The sequence below is a fragment of the Mus caroli genome, unplaced genomic scaffold (assembly GCF_978045245.1).
Source record: "Mus caroli unplaced genomic scaffold, Mus_caroli_1 scaffold_13, whole genome shotgun sequence".
Lineage (NCBI taxonomy): Eukaryota > Metazoa > Chordata > Mammalia > Rodentia > Muridae > Mus > Mus caroli.
Genome location: NW_028227268.1, coordinates 709,501 through 730,582, shown reverse-complemented (window position 1 = coordinate 730,582; position 21,082 = coordinate 709,501). Strand labels below are relative to the sequence as shown.

At 44.6% G+C, this 21,082-nt stretch overlaps 1 protein-coding gene across 4 annotated transcripts in view; it reads left to right on the top strand.

The window, feature by feature from the left end:
- The window catches only part of Foxk2 (forkhead box K2), a 51,675-nt gene that overhangs the window by 15,838 nt on the left and 14,755 nt on the right, over positions 1-21,082 (top strand). For all 4 annotated transcript variants that reach the window (XR_015044900.1, XR_015044899.1, XM_021177331.3 and 1 more), the window contains exons 2-5: positions 9,663-9,857; positions 12,464-12,611; positions 15,227-15,373; positions 20,825-21,018. Coding sequence is in view for 2 of the 4 variants with exons in the window: in XM_021177331.3 (XP_021032990.2) it covers positions 9,663-9,857; positions 12,464-12,611; positions 15,227-15,373; positions 20,825-21,018 (684 nt within the window). In the remaining 2 variants the exon portion in view is untranslated. The remainder of the gene's footprint in view (positions 1-9,662; positions 9,858-12,463; positions 12,612-15,226; positions 15,374-20,824; positions 21,019-21,082) is intronic.

Genomic DNA, 21,082 nt, shown 5'->3' with positions numbered 1-21,082 from the left:
GTGCACACTGGTCCTTTGGAGGCTGTTGACTCCCAGAGAGGCTCTCACAGTCCCTGCTTGCCTCAGGGCACGTTTTGTTTTGAACTGAATGTATTTGAGTAAAGCAGTGAGGGTTGTTGATTGGGATGGATGGTTTTTTAGTGTTGTTTGTTTGTTTGTTTGTTTGTTGATCTGAGTTCTGAGGGTTGGAGCACATGTACACAACAGGTTTTAGAGACAGCCTCCACCCACTGCAGGTAAACTGTCTTTGAAGTTAGTTTTTCCCATGATAAAAAAATATTTGTTTTTAAAAAATGTGGGTTCAAAGCCGGGCGTGGTGGCGCACGCCTTTAATCCCAGCACTCGGGAGGCAGAGGCAGGCGGATTTCTGAGTTCGAGGCCAGCCTGGTCTACAAAGTGAGTGCCAGGACAGCCAGGGCTACACAGAGAAACCCTGTCTCGAAAAACCAAAAAAAAAAAAAAAAAAAAAAATGTGGGTTCAGTGTTTGGTAGGATTATAAGGAATGAAACCAGTTTGGGCCAGTAATATGGCATATTGGATGGTGGTGGTTACCTGTGAACCTGAGGAGCTGCCTTCTGAGTTGGTCTTCTGAACCTGCATAGTAGAGGGGAGAACCAGCTCTCCTGCTCTGCGGTGGGCACTACCTTCTCCAAATAAATAAATAAAAATGTAAACAAAGTTAGCCTAATAACATTTCTAGAAAGAGCAAATTGATTACTATGAAGATTAAATTCTTTCTTTGTGTGGGCTAATACTATTCATCTGGATCTGAAGTTTGTAGACAATTTAAGACTATAGGGTACAAATTTGTTTCTTTGTTTGTGTGTGTGTGTTTTTAAGATTTATTTATTTATTTATTACATGTAAGTACACTGTAGCTGTCTTCAGACACAACAGAAGAGGGAGTCAGATCTTGTTAGGGATGGTTGTGAGCCACCATGTGGTTGCTGGGATTTGAACTAAGGACCTTTGGAAGAGCAGTTGGGTGCTCTTACCTGCTGAGCCATCTCACCAGCGTGTGTGTGTGTGTGTGTGTGTGTGTGTGTGTGTGTGTGTGTGTGTGTGTGTGTTTAATGAGAAATTTGCTACCCAGATCTGGCTCTAGTACCTCATTTTGACAGGGTTGGTAATTTTGTTTCTCTTGGATTTAAGGAGAATGGAAAATGTTTCTTACCTTGCAGTGGGAGCTGAGGGAGAGCCTGGCTTACTGCCCCATCTGCCATCATAAGATTATCTGTGCTAAGCAGACACCGGCTCCTTCTCTAGCTCCTTTCTTGGACCTGAATGCTGTTATGGGTCTGGATGATGAGGCACCTACTTGACTCTTAGGAGGTTGCTAGAAATCCTGCCTGCCGTATAACTAACCCTGGCCTTAGTGCCATCTCATAAAAGAGATGGTTGGGTGATACATAGGATGGGAGGATAGAAACCGTAGAATCCGTTCATGAGGCTAAAGTTGGCATATAGTAGGAACAGTTGAACCTTGGGAGATAGAATTTAAAAAATGAAATGTCATTTCCTGTTGTCAAATTAATATGTAAATGGTAGCTGATGAACTTCTTTTTAGATTGAAATTTTGTTTGTTCATATTGTGGAACTTGGGAAAGGAAGGGATCGAACCCAGGTCCTCATACTCCTCAGGAAAACAGTGCATTGTGCTGTTTTAGCCCTAGAATGGATTTTTAAAAATATACTTATTTTTATTTTATGTACATTGGAATTTTGCCTGCTTGTGTGAGGGAGTTGGATCCCCTGGAATAGGAGTTACAAATGGTTATGAGCTACCTACCATGTGTATGCTGAGAATTGAACCTGTGTCCTCTGAAAGAGCAGCCAAGTACTCTTAACTGCTGAGCCATCTCCCTAGCTCGAAAATGGGATTTTTAAGCAGCTTTGGGAATTGGAAATAAGAAATGATTACCTTAACTTCCCCATTGACCGGCACCATCCTCCTCTTCTTCTTCTTCCTCCTCTTCCTCCTCCTCCTCTCCTCTTTTTTCTTTTTGTTCTTGTTGTTCTGCATCTGGCCCACTGGAAGCATTTGTGTGGAGCCGCTCCTACCTCTAAGTTACCCACACAGTGGCCTGGGTGTCCTCCTCAGTGTTACTTACCCTGATGGCTTGGACCTGTGTTTCTCTGTGATTGTTATTCCATCTCTCTTCTGGACCTGCTCTGCTGTGGCCTGGTGCCCACTCTTGGGCCCGAGATGGCTGCCACCCCTCTTCCTCTGCGCGCCGTTTTCTCCATTACTTGTCCACACCCTGCTGCTGCTTCAGGGTTTCTGTTCGCGTCTGACCAGGCACCAGGGTTCTAGCCCAAGGCCTTCCCAGTTTTTCTCTTCATGCTGTTGAGGGAGGGGATCATCTTAGCAAACACATTTCGAGTTTGTATCTTTTTAGATAGTTTCATGTTCACTAACTCAACTGACAGCAGAGATCACCTCTAATGAGTGTTTGCAGATTCGTGAGCGCTGCACTTGGTTGTGTTGAGTGAGAAGAAACCCATCCATTGTTGTAAAGAGCAGCGGCCACCTTCTAGGCTCACAGAAGAACCCTGCTGGTGGGTGTACATGGCGTGGAAGGATCTGCATGGGGTCCCTTCTGAGGTGTGCTTGAGAGAGAGAGAGAGAGAGAGAGAGAGAGAGAGAGAGAGAGAGAGAGAGAGTCATAACACTCTAGAGTTTGTGTGAGCCTGAGTATGTTTCTTGTGCAGCACATGTTGTCTCTGGCTTTGTTTGCTTTGGGTCAAATGTGTGTGGCAGGTAAAGCTTTTTCTAGAGAGTGGGGTTAGGTAAGAATAAAGAGCTTGTTGAAGAAATTAAAGATATAAGTGATTCTAAGAGACAGCTTAGAATTAGTCTCAAGGATAATTTACACTTCTCAATTTATGAACTTGTATTTATTATAAATTAGTAGAGATGGGTGACAATCAGATGTCACCACTCAAAGAAAATGTAAATTTTAAATGTGTACGAAGTGTTTTGCTCACATGCCAGTATTGTGTGTATTGTCTGTTTACCTGGTGCGGTGGAAACCATAAACAGATGCTGGAGTGGAGGGTGGGGCGGGCCTCAGCAAGTACTTTTAGCTGCTGAGCCTTCATTTCAGCCATGTTTATTTTTTAAGGTAGAGTCCTATGCAGCCTAGGCTGGCCTTCAGCTCAAGTAGTTGAGGATGGCTTTGAACTCCTTTTCTTCCCTTCCTTCCCAGTGCTGTGATTATATAGAGTTATGCTTTGAGAGCAAGTGATTCTATTAATGGACTGTATTCTGAAAGCTCATGTTCCTCTCTGATCTGGATGTCAAGAACTGGGGTTGATGTGAGATCAGGAAAGGAAGCTGTAAGTGGAGGAGAGAGTTAGAATGGAGCCTGTTAGCCAGTGAAGGGCATGGTTGGCTGTCTTATTTCTTTTTTACTATTTGTTTGTTTGCTTTTGAAAACAGTTTGGCCTTGGCTGTTCTGGACTCACCCTGTAGACCAGACTGGCCTCGAACTCAGGGATCTGTCTGTCTCTGCCTCCACAGTGCTGGGGTTGTGTGCATCACCACCATCTAGCTTCTTTCTCTTTTCTCTTTTTAAAAATTTATTTTAGCCGGGCAGTGGTGGAGCACACCTTTAATCCCAGCACTTAGGAGGCAGAGGCAGGCGGATTTCTGAGTTCAAGGCCAGCCTGGTCTACAGAGTGAGTTCCAGGATAGCCTGGGCTATACAGAGAAACCCTGTTTCAAAAAAACTGCTCCCAAAAATGTATATTTTAGTATTTATTCATGTACATGTGTGTGTATATATGTACACATGTGAGTGCAAGCACCTGTAGAGGCCAGAACAGGAAGTTGAATCCCATGTAACAGTAGATACAGCTGTAAGCCATGATGTTTGTGGGTGCTGGAATTTAAACCCAGGTCTTCTGTGTAAGAGTAGCCAGTGTTCTTAATGCCGAGCCATCTTTCCATCCTCCATCATGTTTATCTGTCTGGTGTGCGCGCGCACCTGCGTGTCTGCTCATTGGTCTTTTCTGCTAGACCAGCTGGCCAGTGAGACCTTGGCCTTGTCTTCTCTCCACCTAATCCACTACTGTACTGGTATTAGGTGTGCATTGCCGTTATTTTGACATGAGTGCTAGGAATCTAAGCTCAGATCCTCATGCTCACACAGCCCTGTAATTGTCGTTGAGTGCAGGAGGAGGAGGAGGTGGTGGTGGTGTTTCCTTCTTTTACCCAGAAAGAAGTGACATCAGCTAAACTTTAGTTTTTGGAGACAGGACCTTATCTTGTAGCTCAGGCAGTCCGTTTGCCACACAGTTGTCAAGTGTGGGGACTACAGGCCTGTGCCACCATGCTCAGCTCTCTTTAAATGGATCATTACCATGTAGTGTGGTGTTGTGGTTGTGTGCAGTCATGTAGTCCTTAAGTGACTGCTGGTCTGACTTCAGTGTGTTCATAGTCGCCCCCAAGTGTCAACTTCCAGATGGATTCCCCTTGATACTTCCAAGTCTATTTCCAACTATCTGGAATTGTTAAATAAAGTTGAACATATTGTCAAAGCATTTGAAATGTCCTTTCTTGGGGCAAGAGGGGTTTTCGAGATGGGGTTCTCTGTGCAGCCTTGGCTGTCCTGGAGCTCACTCTTTAGACCAGGCTGCCCTTGAACACACAGATCCGCCTGCTTCTTCTTCCCAGGGCTGGATTAAAGTGTGCGCCACCACCATCTGCCCGCAATGTTATCTTTCTGATAGATGGGTTTTGCACGGTTACAGGTTCAGTGTGTTAAGTAAAGGGTAAAGACTTTTCCTTTAATGTCTCTGCCTGGTGACTAAGGGTCGTATAAACTATGAGTCAAGATTTTGCTTAACAAGATAAGCAGCAGCTGGGTACTTTTGTCTGGTGCCATGTGAAGCTCTGCTGCTGGCTACCTTGCTGGTGCTCAGACACCAGGGTGGGCAGGAGTTCACAGCTGTGATCACTGGCAGTGATTCTGGGGATACTTACCGTCTGTCAGTAACGATAGAAATACTTATTAGTGGTCTAAGACAGCAGCTTAGTGAACTTACTCCTTTCCACATAAACATCCGATTTTCCTCTTTAGCCAGTCAGGATGTTTTAGAGACACCCTGTGAGAAGTGGTACTGTGAGATCTGATGCTTGTGGGGTCCCACTGGAAGCCTCCAGGTCTGTCTGGTGGCCTCTGTATGCACAGGTTGAATGTGGTGCAGCACTCCCTGCACCTTGTGATCCAGACTGTTAGACTTCTGAGGCAAAAACACAAGGTTGTTCTCACTAAGTGGGGCAGTCGAAGGCTATAATTAACTCTTCTTTAGTGCAGGTCAGAATGGGCTGCCAGGGGATTTGAGATTAGATTTTTCAGAACCTTTGCTTTTAGAATTTAGAGAAGGGACTGTAGACCTCCAAAGCAAGTCGACAGGAAGAACAAAAGGCTTAGGGTGACACTCACTCTCGCAGCCCCACTCTTTCCCTCTTCAGGTTTCCTCCTTGGAGAGAGAGAGCCGGTGTCCTTCCACAGCCTGTGGAGTGAGTCATCCTCTTCCTAGCTAGCTACTTCTAAGTCCACAGAACTGCTCACCTGTGCCTTCTTTCTCACTTGAACATTTCTCCAATCCCCCTTGAATCACCAGGAGATAGTTACATGATTGTCACTGCCCTGCCTCTGCAGCTCCTGTGGCCTGTCACAGTTAGGGTGCAGATGATTAGATTAGCATCCATCTTCACTGTCATTCCCCCTACACTCACACACTGCGCCTTCTCAGCTCTGGAACAACTATTTTGAATTCTAAGCCACAGATTGGGCATCTTTCTTTTTGAATGCATATGGAATAAAGAATGGACCCTGAGGTGAAGAATTTGAATGGTATGCTTATGAAATCTATTTTTTTTTTTTAGACAAAATTGGGTCATTTCATTTCTGTAAAGTTCTTAAGAATGTGAATTTAGTAAAATTTACTCTACAGATGAACACATAAAATAGTTTTATTTGGAACTATTATTGCTGATATGAATATTCTCAACTGCGCTTGTTTAAGTTTGGGAGAAAAGATCTCAGGTAGCCCAGGCTGACCTAGAACCTTTGTATCTGAGGATGACTTTGAACTCCTGAGTCTCCTGCTTCATTCTCAGGACTGCCGTGATTAAAAGCACATACCACCGTACCTAGACTTTGGGATATAGATTTTTAAAATATGTTATCTCTGTACTCATCTATTTATAGAGAGAGGTTTTTACCACTCCTACCCAGACCTTTGTGGGTCTTTGTGACTTGAGGATCTTTTCGTGTGCTTATTAGCTATTCCAGTGACATTGTAAAGACAGTTCTCTTGAGTTGAGGAATGGTATGAAGTCTTGCAATATAAGGAACCAAGGTGGGCTTGTGCCATTTGTCACTGCAAGTGCCTAAGAGGCGGAGGGCAGCCTTGTTATCAGGCGTCCTGTTAATGAAATACTTTACCCAAAGTCAAATATGTAATTATCAGCTTTATTAGTGATTACGTAAAACAATCCTAGACATTATATTCATTTTGCTCAGACCCTGTATAGGTAAAACAAAAGTGATACTTTGTTCAGTGTGTCACTTCTGTGTTGATGTGTGTGCACCGTAAACTGCATAGAGTTATTTGTGTGCACCCTAAACTGTAGTCTGATCTTTGGACATTTTAGGGGGAAAGGACACTACTGTTTGTTTGGTTTTGATTTTTGTTTTTAAGTTAATTATTATCGTTATGTTGGTAGTATGCACACTTGCCACGTAATATGTGTTGGGTCAGGACAGCTCTCAGGAGTCTGTTCTTCCAGCCTTAGTTCCCAGGCGGTCAGACCCACACAGCACAGAGCTATCTGTCTCGCCAGCCTCTGATCATTTCCCTGACTTGGTTGCTATTTTAAGTGAGCTTTCTTTGAAATATACTTTATTTATAGAACAGAACCAACCTAAGTTGAAGGAGCCCTTTAAAGAGCTTGATTGATGCCCATGTATATCCTGGCAGGCTGTATCTCAGTGTGGAGAATAGAGCACTAGATTTACCCTCAGAATCGCTGGCGGCATCTTCCTGGGGGAGCCCAGGTCGGCACACTGTGATCTCCTAGGAAGGAGATGAGCTGTAGTTTTCAGGATTTCATTAAGTGCAGTCGGGTGGACCAAACTCAGAGCTTGGCTTTTATTTAATGGTGTTTGTGAGCTGCATCTGTGCTCTACAGTTGTTGAGTGGCACTCTGGTGCATGAGTGAACTTTTGTGCATCTGTGCTCCTGATGCTGGGTATCTGTATCACAGTGCAGCGATATCTGTTCTAGTAGTGTGGTGCTATCTGTTCCACCATTCTCCCATTGCCTTTCTGTGTCACAGTGCAGCCATATCCATTCTTATCTGCTCCACCATTCTTCCCATTGCCTTTCCTTTGTTTCTTTTCTTTCCTTCCTGGTTTGAAGCAAGAGCCCTGTACGTGCCAGACACACACTCCACCACTGAGCTGAGCCGATCCTTCCCTATCTTTGAACTCTTTATGTTGAGATAGGGTTTCACTCTATAGCCAGGCAAGCCTTGAGCTCGTGGTCCTCTCTTGTCTCTGCTTTCTGAGTCGCTGGTATTACAGACCTGTACCACTACTGAGCCAGCCTTTCCAACAGCAAATTGCCAGATAGAATAGTGGGTGGGCAGAGAGCTCTTTTCAGTCTTTGTTAATAGAATTAGGGGACAATTGGGACTAAAGTTGGGACAAAATTGCGTGTATCAAGAAACTCAAATGAGTCATTCAACCTGCTATCACAAGCCTCTGGGATCCTGCACCGGTCATGAGAGTCCAAAATCAAGGTTCCCTGGTAGGTGTGCACAGAAACAAATCTATCTGTGGAAATGTATTACCACTAATGTTTTCATTCATTCGTCCATTTGTTCATTCGTTTGTTCATTCGTTCATTCATTCATTTATTTTATGTGTGGGTATTCTGAGTAGCTGAGGGCCACTAATGTTACCAAGTTTCAATGTTTATTGACTGACTGACTGACACAGTTGGCAGTGAAAGGAAACGTGGGCTCTCTTTCTCTCACTCTTTCTCTCGTGCGTGCTTTTTTTCTCCCTGTAGCCTAGGAAATGAGGAATTTGTCTTCTTTAAAAACTTACCCCTGTTTTGTTTTTTTGAGACAGGGCTTATGCAGCTAAGGCTGACTTTGAACTGGTAATCCTGCCTCCACCTCTGAAGTACTGGGATTACAGGTGTTTATTATCACACCAGCTTCAGAATTGAAGTTAAGAAAATGTTTTAGGAGGCTACAGAGATGACTCAACAGTTAAAAGCTTTTGCAGGGGACCCAGATTGAATTCCCAGTAGCCTCGTGGTGTCCTGGGACTATCTGTAATTTCAGTTTCAGGAGATCTGGCCCCGCTTCTGACCTCCATGGGTACCAGGCACTCACCCGATACACAGACATATATGCAGCCAATACACCCATTCACGTATTAGAGAGGGAGAGTGATTTAATATAGATGCAATTATAGGGATTAGAACCAGGGAAGAAAGCCAGGAGTGGTTCCACACACCTTTAATCCCAGCATTCAGAGGTCAAGGCAGAGGCATGGGGATCTCTCTGAGTTCAAGTGCAGCCTGGTCCACATAGGATTCCAGAACAGTGGACTGCATAGTGAGACACTGTTTTGAAAGGGGAAAAAAGACAGGGAGAGAAGATTCCCAGCCAAAACGTTGTTATAGGGTTTGCAAGGAATCTGAACTCATAAGACCCAAAGATTACAGGTGTCAGTATGAAAGATATAAGAGAGAAGGAATTGGTCTCAAAACCTGGAATGCAGTGGAAAATAGAACCACTTGGGAGTCTTTGAGGAAACTCAAACAGGTGATGGTTTCTCAGAGGACAGAAAGCTGTTCATTTACTGTAGGGAAGAGGGATTGGTTGTGAGACATCTATTGGGAGTACTATTTTGAAAATTGATAAATCAGTTGAACTTGTTTTGTATAAAGAGACATCTCTAATTTTAAACTGCCTTTCTACTTAGAGACTGTTTAAACATGATCGATTTCCATGGGGCTGTATGTTAGTGTAAAGGTATGGTTTGTATGTAGACATAGATGTTGGTGGAGCCTTAGGTCTCTCAGCTCAATGCTCTAGCCTGGCCGGCTGTCAGAGGCAGCACAGGAGTAGGGTAGAGGCCACTGGAAGGATTCTGCAGTGGCTAAAGATGTCCAAGTGTAACTTTGCTCAAGCAGTGGAAGCTTAGTGCTTTCTTAGCCCTTGCTGGGGCCACACCTTGCCAGGTGGCAGACATTTGATTTTTTTTTTTCCTTTCTTTTTTGTCCTATAATTTTTATTTTTAATGGCTGCTCTAAGTACTGTTTCTGTATGTCCTTCTATCTCTGTCTCTCACATTCTCTGTCACTCTCTTCTGTCTTTTTGGGGTGAAGGTAGGGTGTCTCATGTGGCCCAGGTTGCCCTTGAACTTCTACTCCTACCTCCCAAGTGGTGGGTTCACAGACGCGTGCCGTTAGGCTAACATCGTATGAAATTCCTTATTTGTGGTTTTGCTTATTAGATGCCTTGGTATACATGGCTTGTGGTTTTTGAAGTGGAGAAAGCCTCTGTCCTGTGGAGAAAGAAGCTCAGGTGGTCGCAGACATGAACTGACTGTCGGGTTCTGTTTTCCAGGTGCACTTTCAGGTTTCCGAGCACAAATATCAAGATAACATTCACAGCCCTATCCAGCGAGAAAAGAGAGAAGCAGGAAGCACCTGAGTCGCCAGTGAAGCCTGTGCAGCCACACATCTCACCCCTGACCATCAACATTCCAGACACGATGGCCCACCTCATCAGCCCCCTTCCGTCCCCCACGGGAACTATCAGGTATAGCAGAGGCACAAGTTGGCACTCTACAGCTGGCTACCAAGAGTCTGCTCAGAGTTTCTGTACTGTAAATTGTAATTCTCCCACGGTGGTAGGTTATGGGATTCCTGTTTTGTCTGTGTCCCTTTGGGTTTGTTTGACCGGGACCATTCTGTGGCCTTAGAACTGGTGTTATCCTTTGGAGTCTGGTGGGTGCACCAGTCTCCTGAGCTGCTGTAATCCAGAGGTAAGGGTTAGGGTCACATAAGCCCTCCACCACCCAAGACTGATGATTGACAGGGCTTGACTTGTGCAGACCCGGACTGAGGCACTGTGCCTGCTCTGAGTCTGTGGTTACATTGTTGTGTCCTGTCTAGAGTTTGCGATTTCACTACCATTGTCTCTGATTTCCTGCTTGTCCCCTGAGCCTCAGAGGGGATAGATTGTCTAAATGCCTTATTTTTGACTGAACCCTCATCTATCAGTGTTCAAGAACTGTGGGCATGCATGAGTTTCTCATTTGCTGGTGGATAGAGCATTGAGGGAAGCTGTGGTGGGGTGGGGCTGGGCTGTGTGGGGTAGGGGTGGAGCTGGGCTGTGTGGTAGGGGTGCAGCTGGGCTGTGTGGGGTAGGGGTGCAGCTGGGCTCAGTCTGGGGCTGTTCTTTCCTTCTTCCTTTTCCCCCCACCTTTAAATAGTGTCTCACTGTGTCCATAATCTATGTCAATGGCTGAACTGGAACTTGCCATGGGGACTGGGCTAGCCTGGAACTCAGAGCTCTGCCTGCTTTTGTCTCTGCTTCAGGATCTAGCTCTTAAGTTTAGCTCTGTTTCCAGTTTTTAAGTATATTTTTTCATTGAAGAGATGGACAGATTATCTAATTATATTTCTTCCAAAACTCCTCCTCACAGACTGAGAGTGATTGAGTCTCTAGGCACTGCACTGAAAATTGAAATCTAAAATGTTAAGGGGTAGACAGATGGCTCATCCTTTCAGAGCACTTTCTGCTCTTGCAGAGAGACCCAGGCTCAGTTCCTAGTTCCATATGGCAGTTCATGAACATAATTCTAGGAGATCCAGCACCCTCTTCTGGCCTTCACCAGAAGTCACCAGGCTTGTGTATAGGGGACACACACACTCACACACACACACACACACACATACATACATACATATACACACACACACACACTTCAAAATGTAGCATAAATCTTTCAAAAAAAGATTTTTTAAAGTTTGGGGCTGGAGAAATGGCTCAGTGGTTAAAGAGCACTGGCTGCTTTTCCAGAGGTTCAAGCCCCAGCACCCACATTGGCAGCTTATAGCTGTCTGTAACTCCAGCTCCAGGGTCCTCATGCCCTCAGACAGGTGGCACACATGCATGCAGAACACCAATGCACATAGAATATTTTTTACAAAATGAAGTTCCTAGCCGGGCATGGTGGCACACGCCTTTAATCCCAGCACTTGGGAGGCAGAGGCAGGCGGATTTCTGAGTTCAAGGCCAGCCTGGTCTACAGAGTAAGTTCCAGGACAGCCAGGGCTACACAGAGAAACCTTGTCTCGAAAAACCAAAAAAAAAAAAAAAAGTTCCTATTGGATGTAATGGCTCACTCTCTCCAGCAGGACACACAGGACACTGTCTTCCCACAGTTTGTCTTGACAGTTGTATTTCCTTTCATGTAGGAAATATTGCTAGTCTCATTTTTTTTTCAGTTTAACTAGACATAGTAGCCCCCCAAAATCCCAGTACTTCAGAAAATGAGGCCAGAAAATTGCTGCACACTTAAGACCAGCCTACAGTATAGAATGAAGTATTGTCTCAAGAAAAATAAATGGGGCTAGAGAAGTGTAGTACAGAGGAGTGTAGTACAGAGAGGTGTATTATAGAGGTATATTATAGAGTGTATTATAGAGGGTATAGAGGCGTGGGGTATAGAGGGGTGGGGTATAGAGGAGTGGAGTATAGAGGCATGGGGTATAGAGGAGTGGGGTATAGAGGAGTGGGGTATAGAGGAGTGGGGTATAGAGGCGTGGGGTATAGAGGCATGGGGTATAGAGGGGTGGGGTATAGAGGAGTGGGGTATAGAGGCGTGGGGTATAGAGGAGTGGAGTATAGAGGCATGGGGTATAGAGGAGTGGGGTATAGAGGAGTGGGGTATAGAAGGGTGGGGTATAGAGGAGTGGGGTATAGAGGCGTGGGGTATAGAGGGGTGGGGTATAGAGGAGTGGGGTATAGAGGCGTGGGGTATAGAGGAGTGGAGTATAGAGGCATGGGGTATAGAGGAGTGGGGTATAGAGGAGTGGGGTATAGAAGGGTGGGGTATAGAGGCGTGGGGTATAGAGGAGTGGGGTATAGAGGGGTGGGGTATAGAGGCGTGGGGTATAGAGGAGTGGGGTATAGAGGAGTGGGATATAGAGGAGTGGGGTATAGAGGTGTGGGGGTAACTCCAGCTTTAAGAGATCCCACAGCCTATCCTGGACTCCTTTAGACATGCACTTAGCATACATGTGGGCAAAACACATAATAAATAAATCTTTAAGGAGAAATGTTTGTTTTTACTGACCCAGCTCGTTATGGAAGAACAATACCATGCTTCCTTTAAAGGGCTCTTCCCTCTTCCACAGTGCTGCCAACTCCTGCCCATCCAGCCCTCGCGGAGCAGGGTCTTCAGGGTACAAAGTGGGCCGTGTGATGCCATCGGACCTCAGTTTAATGGCTGACAACTCCCAGCCAGAAAATGAAAAGGAAGCTTCAGGTGGAGACAGCCCAAAGGTAAATGTTTTACAGTCGTGGATTTGGGGGGCATTACGCAGATACTGGTAACCAACCAGTCCTTTGGGAATAAATACCATGTTGTTTTTGCTAGGTTTCTCTTGCTGTGATAAAACACTAGTAAAAGCAGCTTGGGGAGGAAAGAGTTTGTTTGTCTTGCATTTCCATGTAATGGTTCACCATTGAGAAAAGTCAGGGCAAGAATCCGGAAGCAGAAACTATGGAGAGGAGTCCTGCTTGTTTGCTTGCTTATAGTCCAGAGCCACCTGCCCAGGAGTGGCACCGCATACAGAGGTTGGCCTCTTTCACACCAATAATTAATCAAGGAAAAAAAAAAGCCCCACAGATATGTCCAGAGGCTGCTCAGCTTGCATGGAGGCAAGCCCTTAGTTCAGGGCCCTCTTCCCTGTTGGCTCTAGTTTTTGTCAAGCGGACAAAAGTCGTCTGGCACACTGACTTGTGCATCTGTGTGGATTTGATTCTCATGTCATTCTGAGTGTGACATAGGCATCAGGATTTGTAGTGCATTTTTAAAAAATTATTCAACACATCTGTGAGGCTCCCAGGGCAACTGTAGACTACTTGCTAGTGACACAGAAGGGAGTTGCTGTGGGGTTAAGTGAGAAAAAGCATAATTGGTATATATTGCTACTTCCGCCGTGTCATTGTAAATGTGACATGCTCACAAAGAACACAAAAGAGCCATGGAGTGAGCAGAACATATCGATGTTCCTGCGCACACAGCGGCAGGCTTAGGTGCAGGGTTGAAGCCTTGCAGTAGAAATATGATGGCTATAATACCAGAACCGAGAGTGGTCTGTGAGCAGCTGTGCACACTCAGGGCCTGGCAGCAGCTGCAAAGTTTGCTTTACCCATACAGGGATATTCTGACCATTTTCTATGTTAAATTATTTAAGGAATAAAATGGTAGCATACACCTTTAATTTCAGCATTTAGGAGGGAGAGCCAGGAGGATCTCTGAGTTCAAGGCCATCTTGGTCTATATAACAAGTTTCAGTTTTTATTGGAGGCATATAGTGAGACATTGTTTCTAAAAGTGTGAGGACTTGGAGGATAAAGGCGGATGATCTAAAGTTTGATTCCTAGGGTCCACATAGCAGGAGAGGAAAATTGACTCCTAGAACAAATAACATCCTTAGAAACATGTAAGAAAAAAGTGCTAGGAAATACGTTGGCCTTCTGAGCAGGGATGGAGGCTTAAACCTCCAAGTCAGGCACATGGTGGGTGCAAGGAGAGCTGCTTAGCCACTGCTCAGACTTGGGGTCTCTTCCTAGAACTTGGTGTCTTCCTGTGAGTGCTGAGGCAGAGCCTTTGTGGCCTAAGGGATAGCAAAGTAAGTGCTAGGAAAATGTTAGCCATTTAAGGAGGGCCATGGGGGTCTTCTGGATGCTGGCTGTAGTGGGGTGTTAAGGTTTTCTATTGAGAATTGAAAAACATGTCTGCATCATCAGCTCCTGCTGTCTGAGCTGTCATCAGCGCTCTTCCTTTATGCCCTCTGATTTTTCCCTTATCCCTAAGTGCATCTCTACTGAGATGGGATTCAGTGTCTTACTCTGTAGGCTGACCTTAACTCAATGTGTAGCACTAATGGTTTCCTTTAAAACTGTAAATTCTAAAAATACAAGTCTGGGTTGGGGAAGAGTCTGGAGACATGGCTTAGCAGTTAAGAATACTAACTGCTGCTCTTCCAGAGGACCTGGGTTTAAATCTCAGCCCCCACATGGGACTAACACCTGTAACTCCAGTTCTAAGGGAGCTGCGCTCTCTTTTCTGTCCTATACGACATTACACGCGCATGCTGAATAGACGTCCATTCAGGTATCACACCTACACACTAAGTACATAAGTTACAGACTTTATGAGCAGTATACATCCTTACAGTGATGGTAATGAAGCCCAGGAGGCCTTATGCTGAGTGTGCTTTGAATAAGTGGCATTATTTGAATATCCTGACCTGTAGAGAGCTTCTTTTTGTTTACATTGTTTTGATATTTCCCAGTGCTGGTATGCATTTTCTAGAAGTTCATACAGAAACTAGGCTTCTACACAGACATGTCCTCACATGCAGAGGCTTGGCAGTAGATGGGCATTTGGACAGTTCTACCTCAAGTGCTCTTGTGACTTCTGATGTGTGGAAAGATCCCTGTTAGAACCACCATTGTGCTGTGCTTGCTCCCAATCATACTTGGCCATGCTCCTTCCCTTCCGTGCCACAGAGCCCTCCCTGCTCTGGGCTCCCTGAAGCCCAGTGGCTTTGCTTCTCTTTATTGTTTTGTTCTTATCATTTAAATTTTCTCCTTATGTGATTTGTTTGTTTGTTTGTTTGTTTGATGCAGTTTTTCTATGTAGCACTCCTGCTGTCCTGGAACTCTCCTTGTAGACCAGGCTGTCCTCAAAGTCAAAGAGATCTGCCTGCCTTTGCCTCTAGAGTGTTGGCCCCATATGTGATTTTTAATCTTTCTATATATTCTACAAATTTCCAACTAACTTTTCTCAACGTTTCCCATTATCTTACTTTTATAATAAAAACGCTGTTGGAAGAACATATAAAGAATCTTTGAATCTTAGGTGCTTTTTTTTTTTTCTAACACAGGATGACTCAAAGCCACCTTACTCCTATGCACAGTTGATAGTACAAGCAATTACAATGGCTCCTGATAAACAACTTACCCTAAATGGGATTTATACACACATCACTAAAAACTATCCATACTACAGGACTGCGGACAAGGGCTGGCAGGTAAGTCCGTTTCAGCTTGCTGTAGGTGCTGCCTTTTCTAACCGGGATGTATACTAGAGAGGTCATTAAGAAGGGAGTCTCCACCGAGAGCCGAGGCCTGACAGCGCCCTGCTCTTTCGTAGAGAAGGAGCAGCACTTCTGGAGAAAACTGAAACAGATGCTTTTACTATCTGGGAAATAAATGTTTCCCTGGGATACATAAAGCCTGGGGGACTTTCATTTCTGTTTGTTGAAAATGTTGGGGAATTTAAAACTAAAGTCTGTTCTTGCCTCTCACGTTCATCCACCTGTGCCTCTTGAAATATAGGAACTTTACATTTCACAGAGACTGTTTTTTTTTTTTTTTGGTTTTTCGAGACAGGGTTTCTCTGTGTAGCCCTGGCTGTCCTGGCACTCACTTTGTAGACCAGGCTGGCCTCGAACTCAGAAATCCGCCTGCCTCTGCCTCCCGAGTGCTGGGATTAAAGGCGTGCGCCACCACGCCCGGCTTGAGACTGGTTTTTAAGTTGTTTTACCATGGTAATCCTGACTTTGTTTTTAGAATATAGCATTTATACTTGGCAGAGACGGACAGGACCAATCTAAGTTGCAGTTTCCCCCGTGAAGAGCCTCCAGCCTCTTCACAATGCCAATGTTCTGCAGCCTGGGTTCCCTGGAAGGTTGCTGGTGCTGGTGCTGGTGCTGGTAGTCGTTTTGGGGTTTTATTTGTTTGTTTTGAGGTGGGTTTTTGTTTGTTTGTTTGTTTTTGAGGAAGGGTTTCCACTTTGTAGCTTTCTGGCATTCCTAAAACTCACTGTGTAGACCAGGCTAGCCTTGAACTCTTGAGAGGTCTGCTTGGCTTTGGCTCTCAGGTGCAGGGATTAAAGGTATGCACCACCACACCTGGGTATCTAGTATATATCACCATTTCCTAGACATGTAGAAAAGTTTGGGAATTGAGGTAACTTGGGAAAGGGAAAGTTTGCCATGACCAGTTTTTTTTGTTTTTTTTTTTGTTTTTTTTTGGTTTTTCGAGACAGGGTTTCTCTGTATAGCCCTGGCTGTCCTGGAACTCACTCTGTAGACCAGGCTGGCTTCGAACTCAGAAATCCTCCTGCCTCTGCCTCCCGAGTGCTGGGATTAAAGGCGTGTGCCACCACGCCCGGCTGCCATGACCAGTTTTAAACAGCAACAAAAACAAAGAAGGGAGCTGTAGTATGATTTTTTTTTTAATTCATAAAATAACCGATAACAGCAATGTCACTTTGAGGCTTTGATTTGATGAATAATCATTACCTTTTAAAATGTCCAGTGGAGATTATAATGTGGATATGTGGGGGTAATTTTTCTGCTTATTGAAAGGAAAAACATTTAACAGTTAATTTTTATATACCTTTTACACTTTTTAAACATCTTATACTTTTTATGAATTCTTCTGCTTGCTGGGCAGTGGTGGTGCACGCCTTTAATCCCAGTACTCGGGAGGCAGAGGCAGGCGGATCTCTGAGTTTCAGGCCAGTCTGGTCTACAGAGTAAGTTCCAGGACAACCAGAGCTGTTAAACAGAGAAACCCTGTCTAAAAAACAAAAACAAACCAAACAAAGTGTTATACTTTAGAACACTCTGTCCATCAGGCTGAGATCTGTCTGCTTCTCCTGAGTGCTGGGTTAAAGGTGTGTGCTGCCATGCCCCACTGAAGCCCTTTTTACCTGCACATGTAGAAATGTGTTAAACTGGATCTTTGCTATTAACCTTTAAAGAGTCTTTAGTCATAGAAGATGAAAAGTAAGACCATCACCTTTCCACCTTCCCTTCCTGGGATGCACAAACTGCTGGACAATCCCCAGGAAGTCACTGGATTTGGGGAACATTGCCACAGTCTGTTCTGTGTCAAGGGCCTTAACATAATGCATATTGAATTCCAGCTGTATTGACTATGTTTTAATCTGTGGAGATAGGCTGTGGGCCAGAGATGTTGCTCATCAGTAGAATGCCCAGCATATTGTAGGTTTGATCCTAGCACTTTCCTGTCCTCCACGGAATGAAGTTTGTGCTTAAAACACTCATGACTTTTAAAGGTCCCAGAGAGCACTGACTAATTTGTCCACTCTGTCCCATGGGATACCATGGAGCACAGTCAGTGTGCGCATGTGAGGACCCTTAAGGTCTAAGGGCTTGTTTTCATTTGTTAATGTTCAGAATGCTGATGATTTGAAATACCAGTTCCCAGGGGCTTTGAGATGAGGTACTTTGAAAGCTTGAGTAAGACTCAAGCTATGTGATTGTTTATGTCTGTGTGTTTCTGGTATATATTATACTTTTCTTGCTAAAGAATTCTGTTAACTCTTGTTTTTACTCAGACATGTTCTTCTCTGTGCAGATCAAGGTTCATAAAGATGACTTTCTCTCACCTGAGTGTGGAATGTTTATTCCTACTGGCTCCAGATAATTTAGTGTGAGAGAGACCAGCTGTCGGGAATCTGTTTTAATTCACAGACACGCACCCTTGCCTACCCACCCTACAGGGTCTCTCTGTAACAGCCCTAGCTGTCCTGGAACTTGCTCTGTAGACCAGGTTGGCTTTGAACTCAGATCCGCCTGCTCCTGCCTCCCAGGTGCTGGGATTAAAGGCGTGTGCCACCACTGCCTGGCTTGATGGGTTTGCATTTGTAAATTGCTCCTGTCCTCGGCTTTGGGATGCTGGCATTCGTTTGGTCTTATATTGCCATGAGAGCTCAGCTGCTTTTCTAAAAGCATCTCTTAAATCTACGTCAGACCGTATTTATTCTGACTATTCTCTGGGTCAGGAGGAAGGCTTCTTAACAGAAGAAAGTTGGATTTCCAGGGCTGAAGAAATAGAGCAGTTGGTTAAAAAAAAAAAAAAAAAAAAAGGAACAATGTTTGCAGGAGGACCTGAGTTCCATTTTCAGAATTAATGTAAACAGTCTAGGGTGCTGGGGAGGGCCTCTCCTTTGGATTTACTGGCCTATTTGGCAAGCTTTAGGCCCTGTTAGAGACCCTGTATCAAAATATCTCCGGTGTGTTTGGCTCCTAAGGAATGAAGCTCAAGGTGGTTTTCTGGCCTACACACACACTTAGGCACAAGTGCACAGAGGTGGGTTTCCACCTGAGTCCTGCTCTCTAGCAGTTTGTGTGGAGGATAGAAGTCTCCCTTCTCATCTCAAATGCCCTGCATCTATAAGACTGCCTCTTGGTCTAACTTTTAGGATATTACAGAGTCTCTGTGTTGAACAGCTATTTTGTAATTTGCAGAGGAAATTTTACCACAAAATGGGGCAATTAGATTGTATAGAAAGAACAGCACCCCTTTTTTGTTTTTGAAGAAAGACAAAGAATTATTTTTAAGATTATATTCATTTGTAAGAGCAGATTGAAGGTACATTTATCTTGACCATAGTATGTGGACCTAAAATAATAATGAAAAATGGGTGCTTTTCTCTTTGTATCTGAACTAAGAATCATGTTTCCCCCATTTGCAGAGTATTGGATAAGATATTACAGGTGCCCATTTATGGATTTGACTTCATACTGTGTGCAGATTCTCGGGAAGGGGGTGGTTAGTAAGGCACCCAGACTGGGTGGGGGCTGTTAATATTCAGACCTGTAAGGAGCAGTTCCTGACCTCAACCACTGCAACTGCATGAGTGTCCTCAGCACATGACGGGGAGGAGAGAAGCAGCCTTCACCTTCAGGGTTCCTGTTGGACAGAAAGCCCAGTTACTGCTTCCACATTCCCACTATGCTAATAACGTGCAAACTAAGTTGTTTCCTGAGCTAGTGTAGCTGAGCTCCCTGAATGTCTTTATCCTGTGGCTTTGTGCTCTGAGTGGGACTGGAGTCTTGAGTAGCGGGACCAGCTTAACCACAGGGGCTGCAGGAGTTCCCTTTTCAGGTGGTGGTTTCGAGTCCACTGACTTATCTCAATGATTCAGATTTTGGAATATTTGCCTGTCTATAACAAGATATCCTAGGGAAAGAACCAGTTTAAACATGATGTTCATTGATTTTTTTTCCCTGTATACAGTTTTGTCACATCTCTAGTGTGCCAGTGCCTAATGGCAGTGTGGCAGGCACATGGGGACAAGTGGGGACTTTCTGCTGGGAGCACCGTGTTTCCTCAAAGTTTTGGATTTGGGTTTTTTAATTAGGGATGCTGAGCCTATGTTATCTTTGTTTGGGTTGCTTCTCTTGACATACAGCCTTTGACTCTGCCTCTCCTCCAAACCTGAAAGGTCTGAATGCAGCTGGTGAAGGTTTGCCTTCTGTGTTTGATGGGCACCAAGAACAGCCCCCTTTGATTTTCTGGAATTGGAAGAAAGGTTGGTTGTCAGCAGTACCTGATAACAAAACATCGAAGCACTATATGTCGGTTTATTCAAGTATGCTGAATCTCAGCGAGTCAGACACAGCCAGGCCCCTTCACGCTGCCCATGACCTGACTCAGAGCCACAGTCAGAGGCCTTGTTTCCTACCCATGACTCACTGATTCTGGAGCAGTCTCTGGGAAAGACTGTAAAGGAATACTGGACATTTGTTAGATTTCTTAGCTGCCTCTGACAAGTTAGAACTTCAGGCCATGGCTAGTTATTATTACGTTAGAATATTAATGGGGAATAGAGAAAATGGAGGCTTTTTGTATATCCCCAGATTTTAAGTTATTACCATTTTGAAACTTTGATTTTTAAATGTACTCAAAGATGTAAGGATATGAGACAGTAGCTGTGAATTTATGACGTTTGTCCTGTGTTTACTTCAGTGCTGGGGCCACAAGTCAGGGGGTTAGAAGTCAGACACTGTCTGAGACCCTTGGAAATCCTGAAGCTAAACTTTTTGAAGAAGAATGATGGCTTAGGAGTTGGTTTTTCTCTCCTTCCCCAGTGGAATTATTGATGAAGGTCAAATAATCACATGGATGTACTTTGGAAATACAGAGCCAAGTACTGGACTGGAAGGTGGAGTCACTTATAACTCCTGGGCTTTGCTGACTTGCTAAATAAGTACTTTATACTATACTGATGTTCTTTAAATGGTATGACAGATTCTTTCATCGAAAATACAAAGTAACAAACATTTTAAAGGGGTGGCTTATGTCTGCTGTTTGTCTCCAAACAGAAAGAATTGACAGTATAGTCTTGACTCCCATCTGACCAAAGCCAAGGTGGTAGTGACAGGCCTGTTTCCTACCTTGAAAGGAAGAAATGGGAAATGGCAGAGCCTTAATCCTTCTCATGCCCAGGTTCCCCCTCCCCACACGAGATTCCCTGAGTTGTGGCCACACAGGCTCCAACCCACATCAGTCTCACTCAGCTCATCCCAGGGAGGCTGGGCGTTGAGGCCTCACTCTGTGTCTGCAGCTGAGCACCTAGGTTTCTGCTTTACAGGGCAGTAAGGCTTGGGCACATCTTCATTTCTCAACAAAGTGAATCCTACGTATTTTTTTATGTTTCATAGAATTCAATTCGCCACAATCTCTCTCTGAACCGTTATTTCATCAAAGTGCCACGTTCCCAGGAAGAACCAGGCAAAGGCTCCTTCTGGAGGATAGACCCTGCCTCCGAGAGCAAGCTGGTAGAGCAGGCTTTTAGGAAAAGACGGCCTAGGGGCGTGCCTTGCTTTAGAACCCCCCTGGGACCTCTCTCCTCTAGGTAAGGACACAGGAACCAGAGCCTGCACTCACTGTCAGTAATACCACTTCAGCATGTTGGCAGA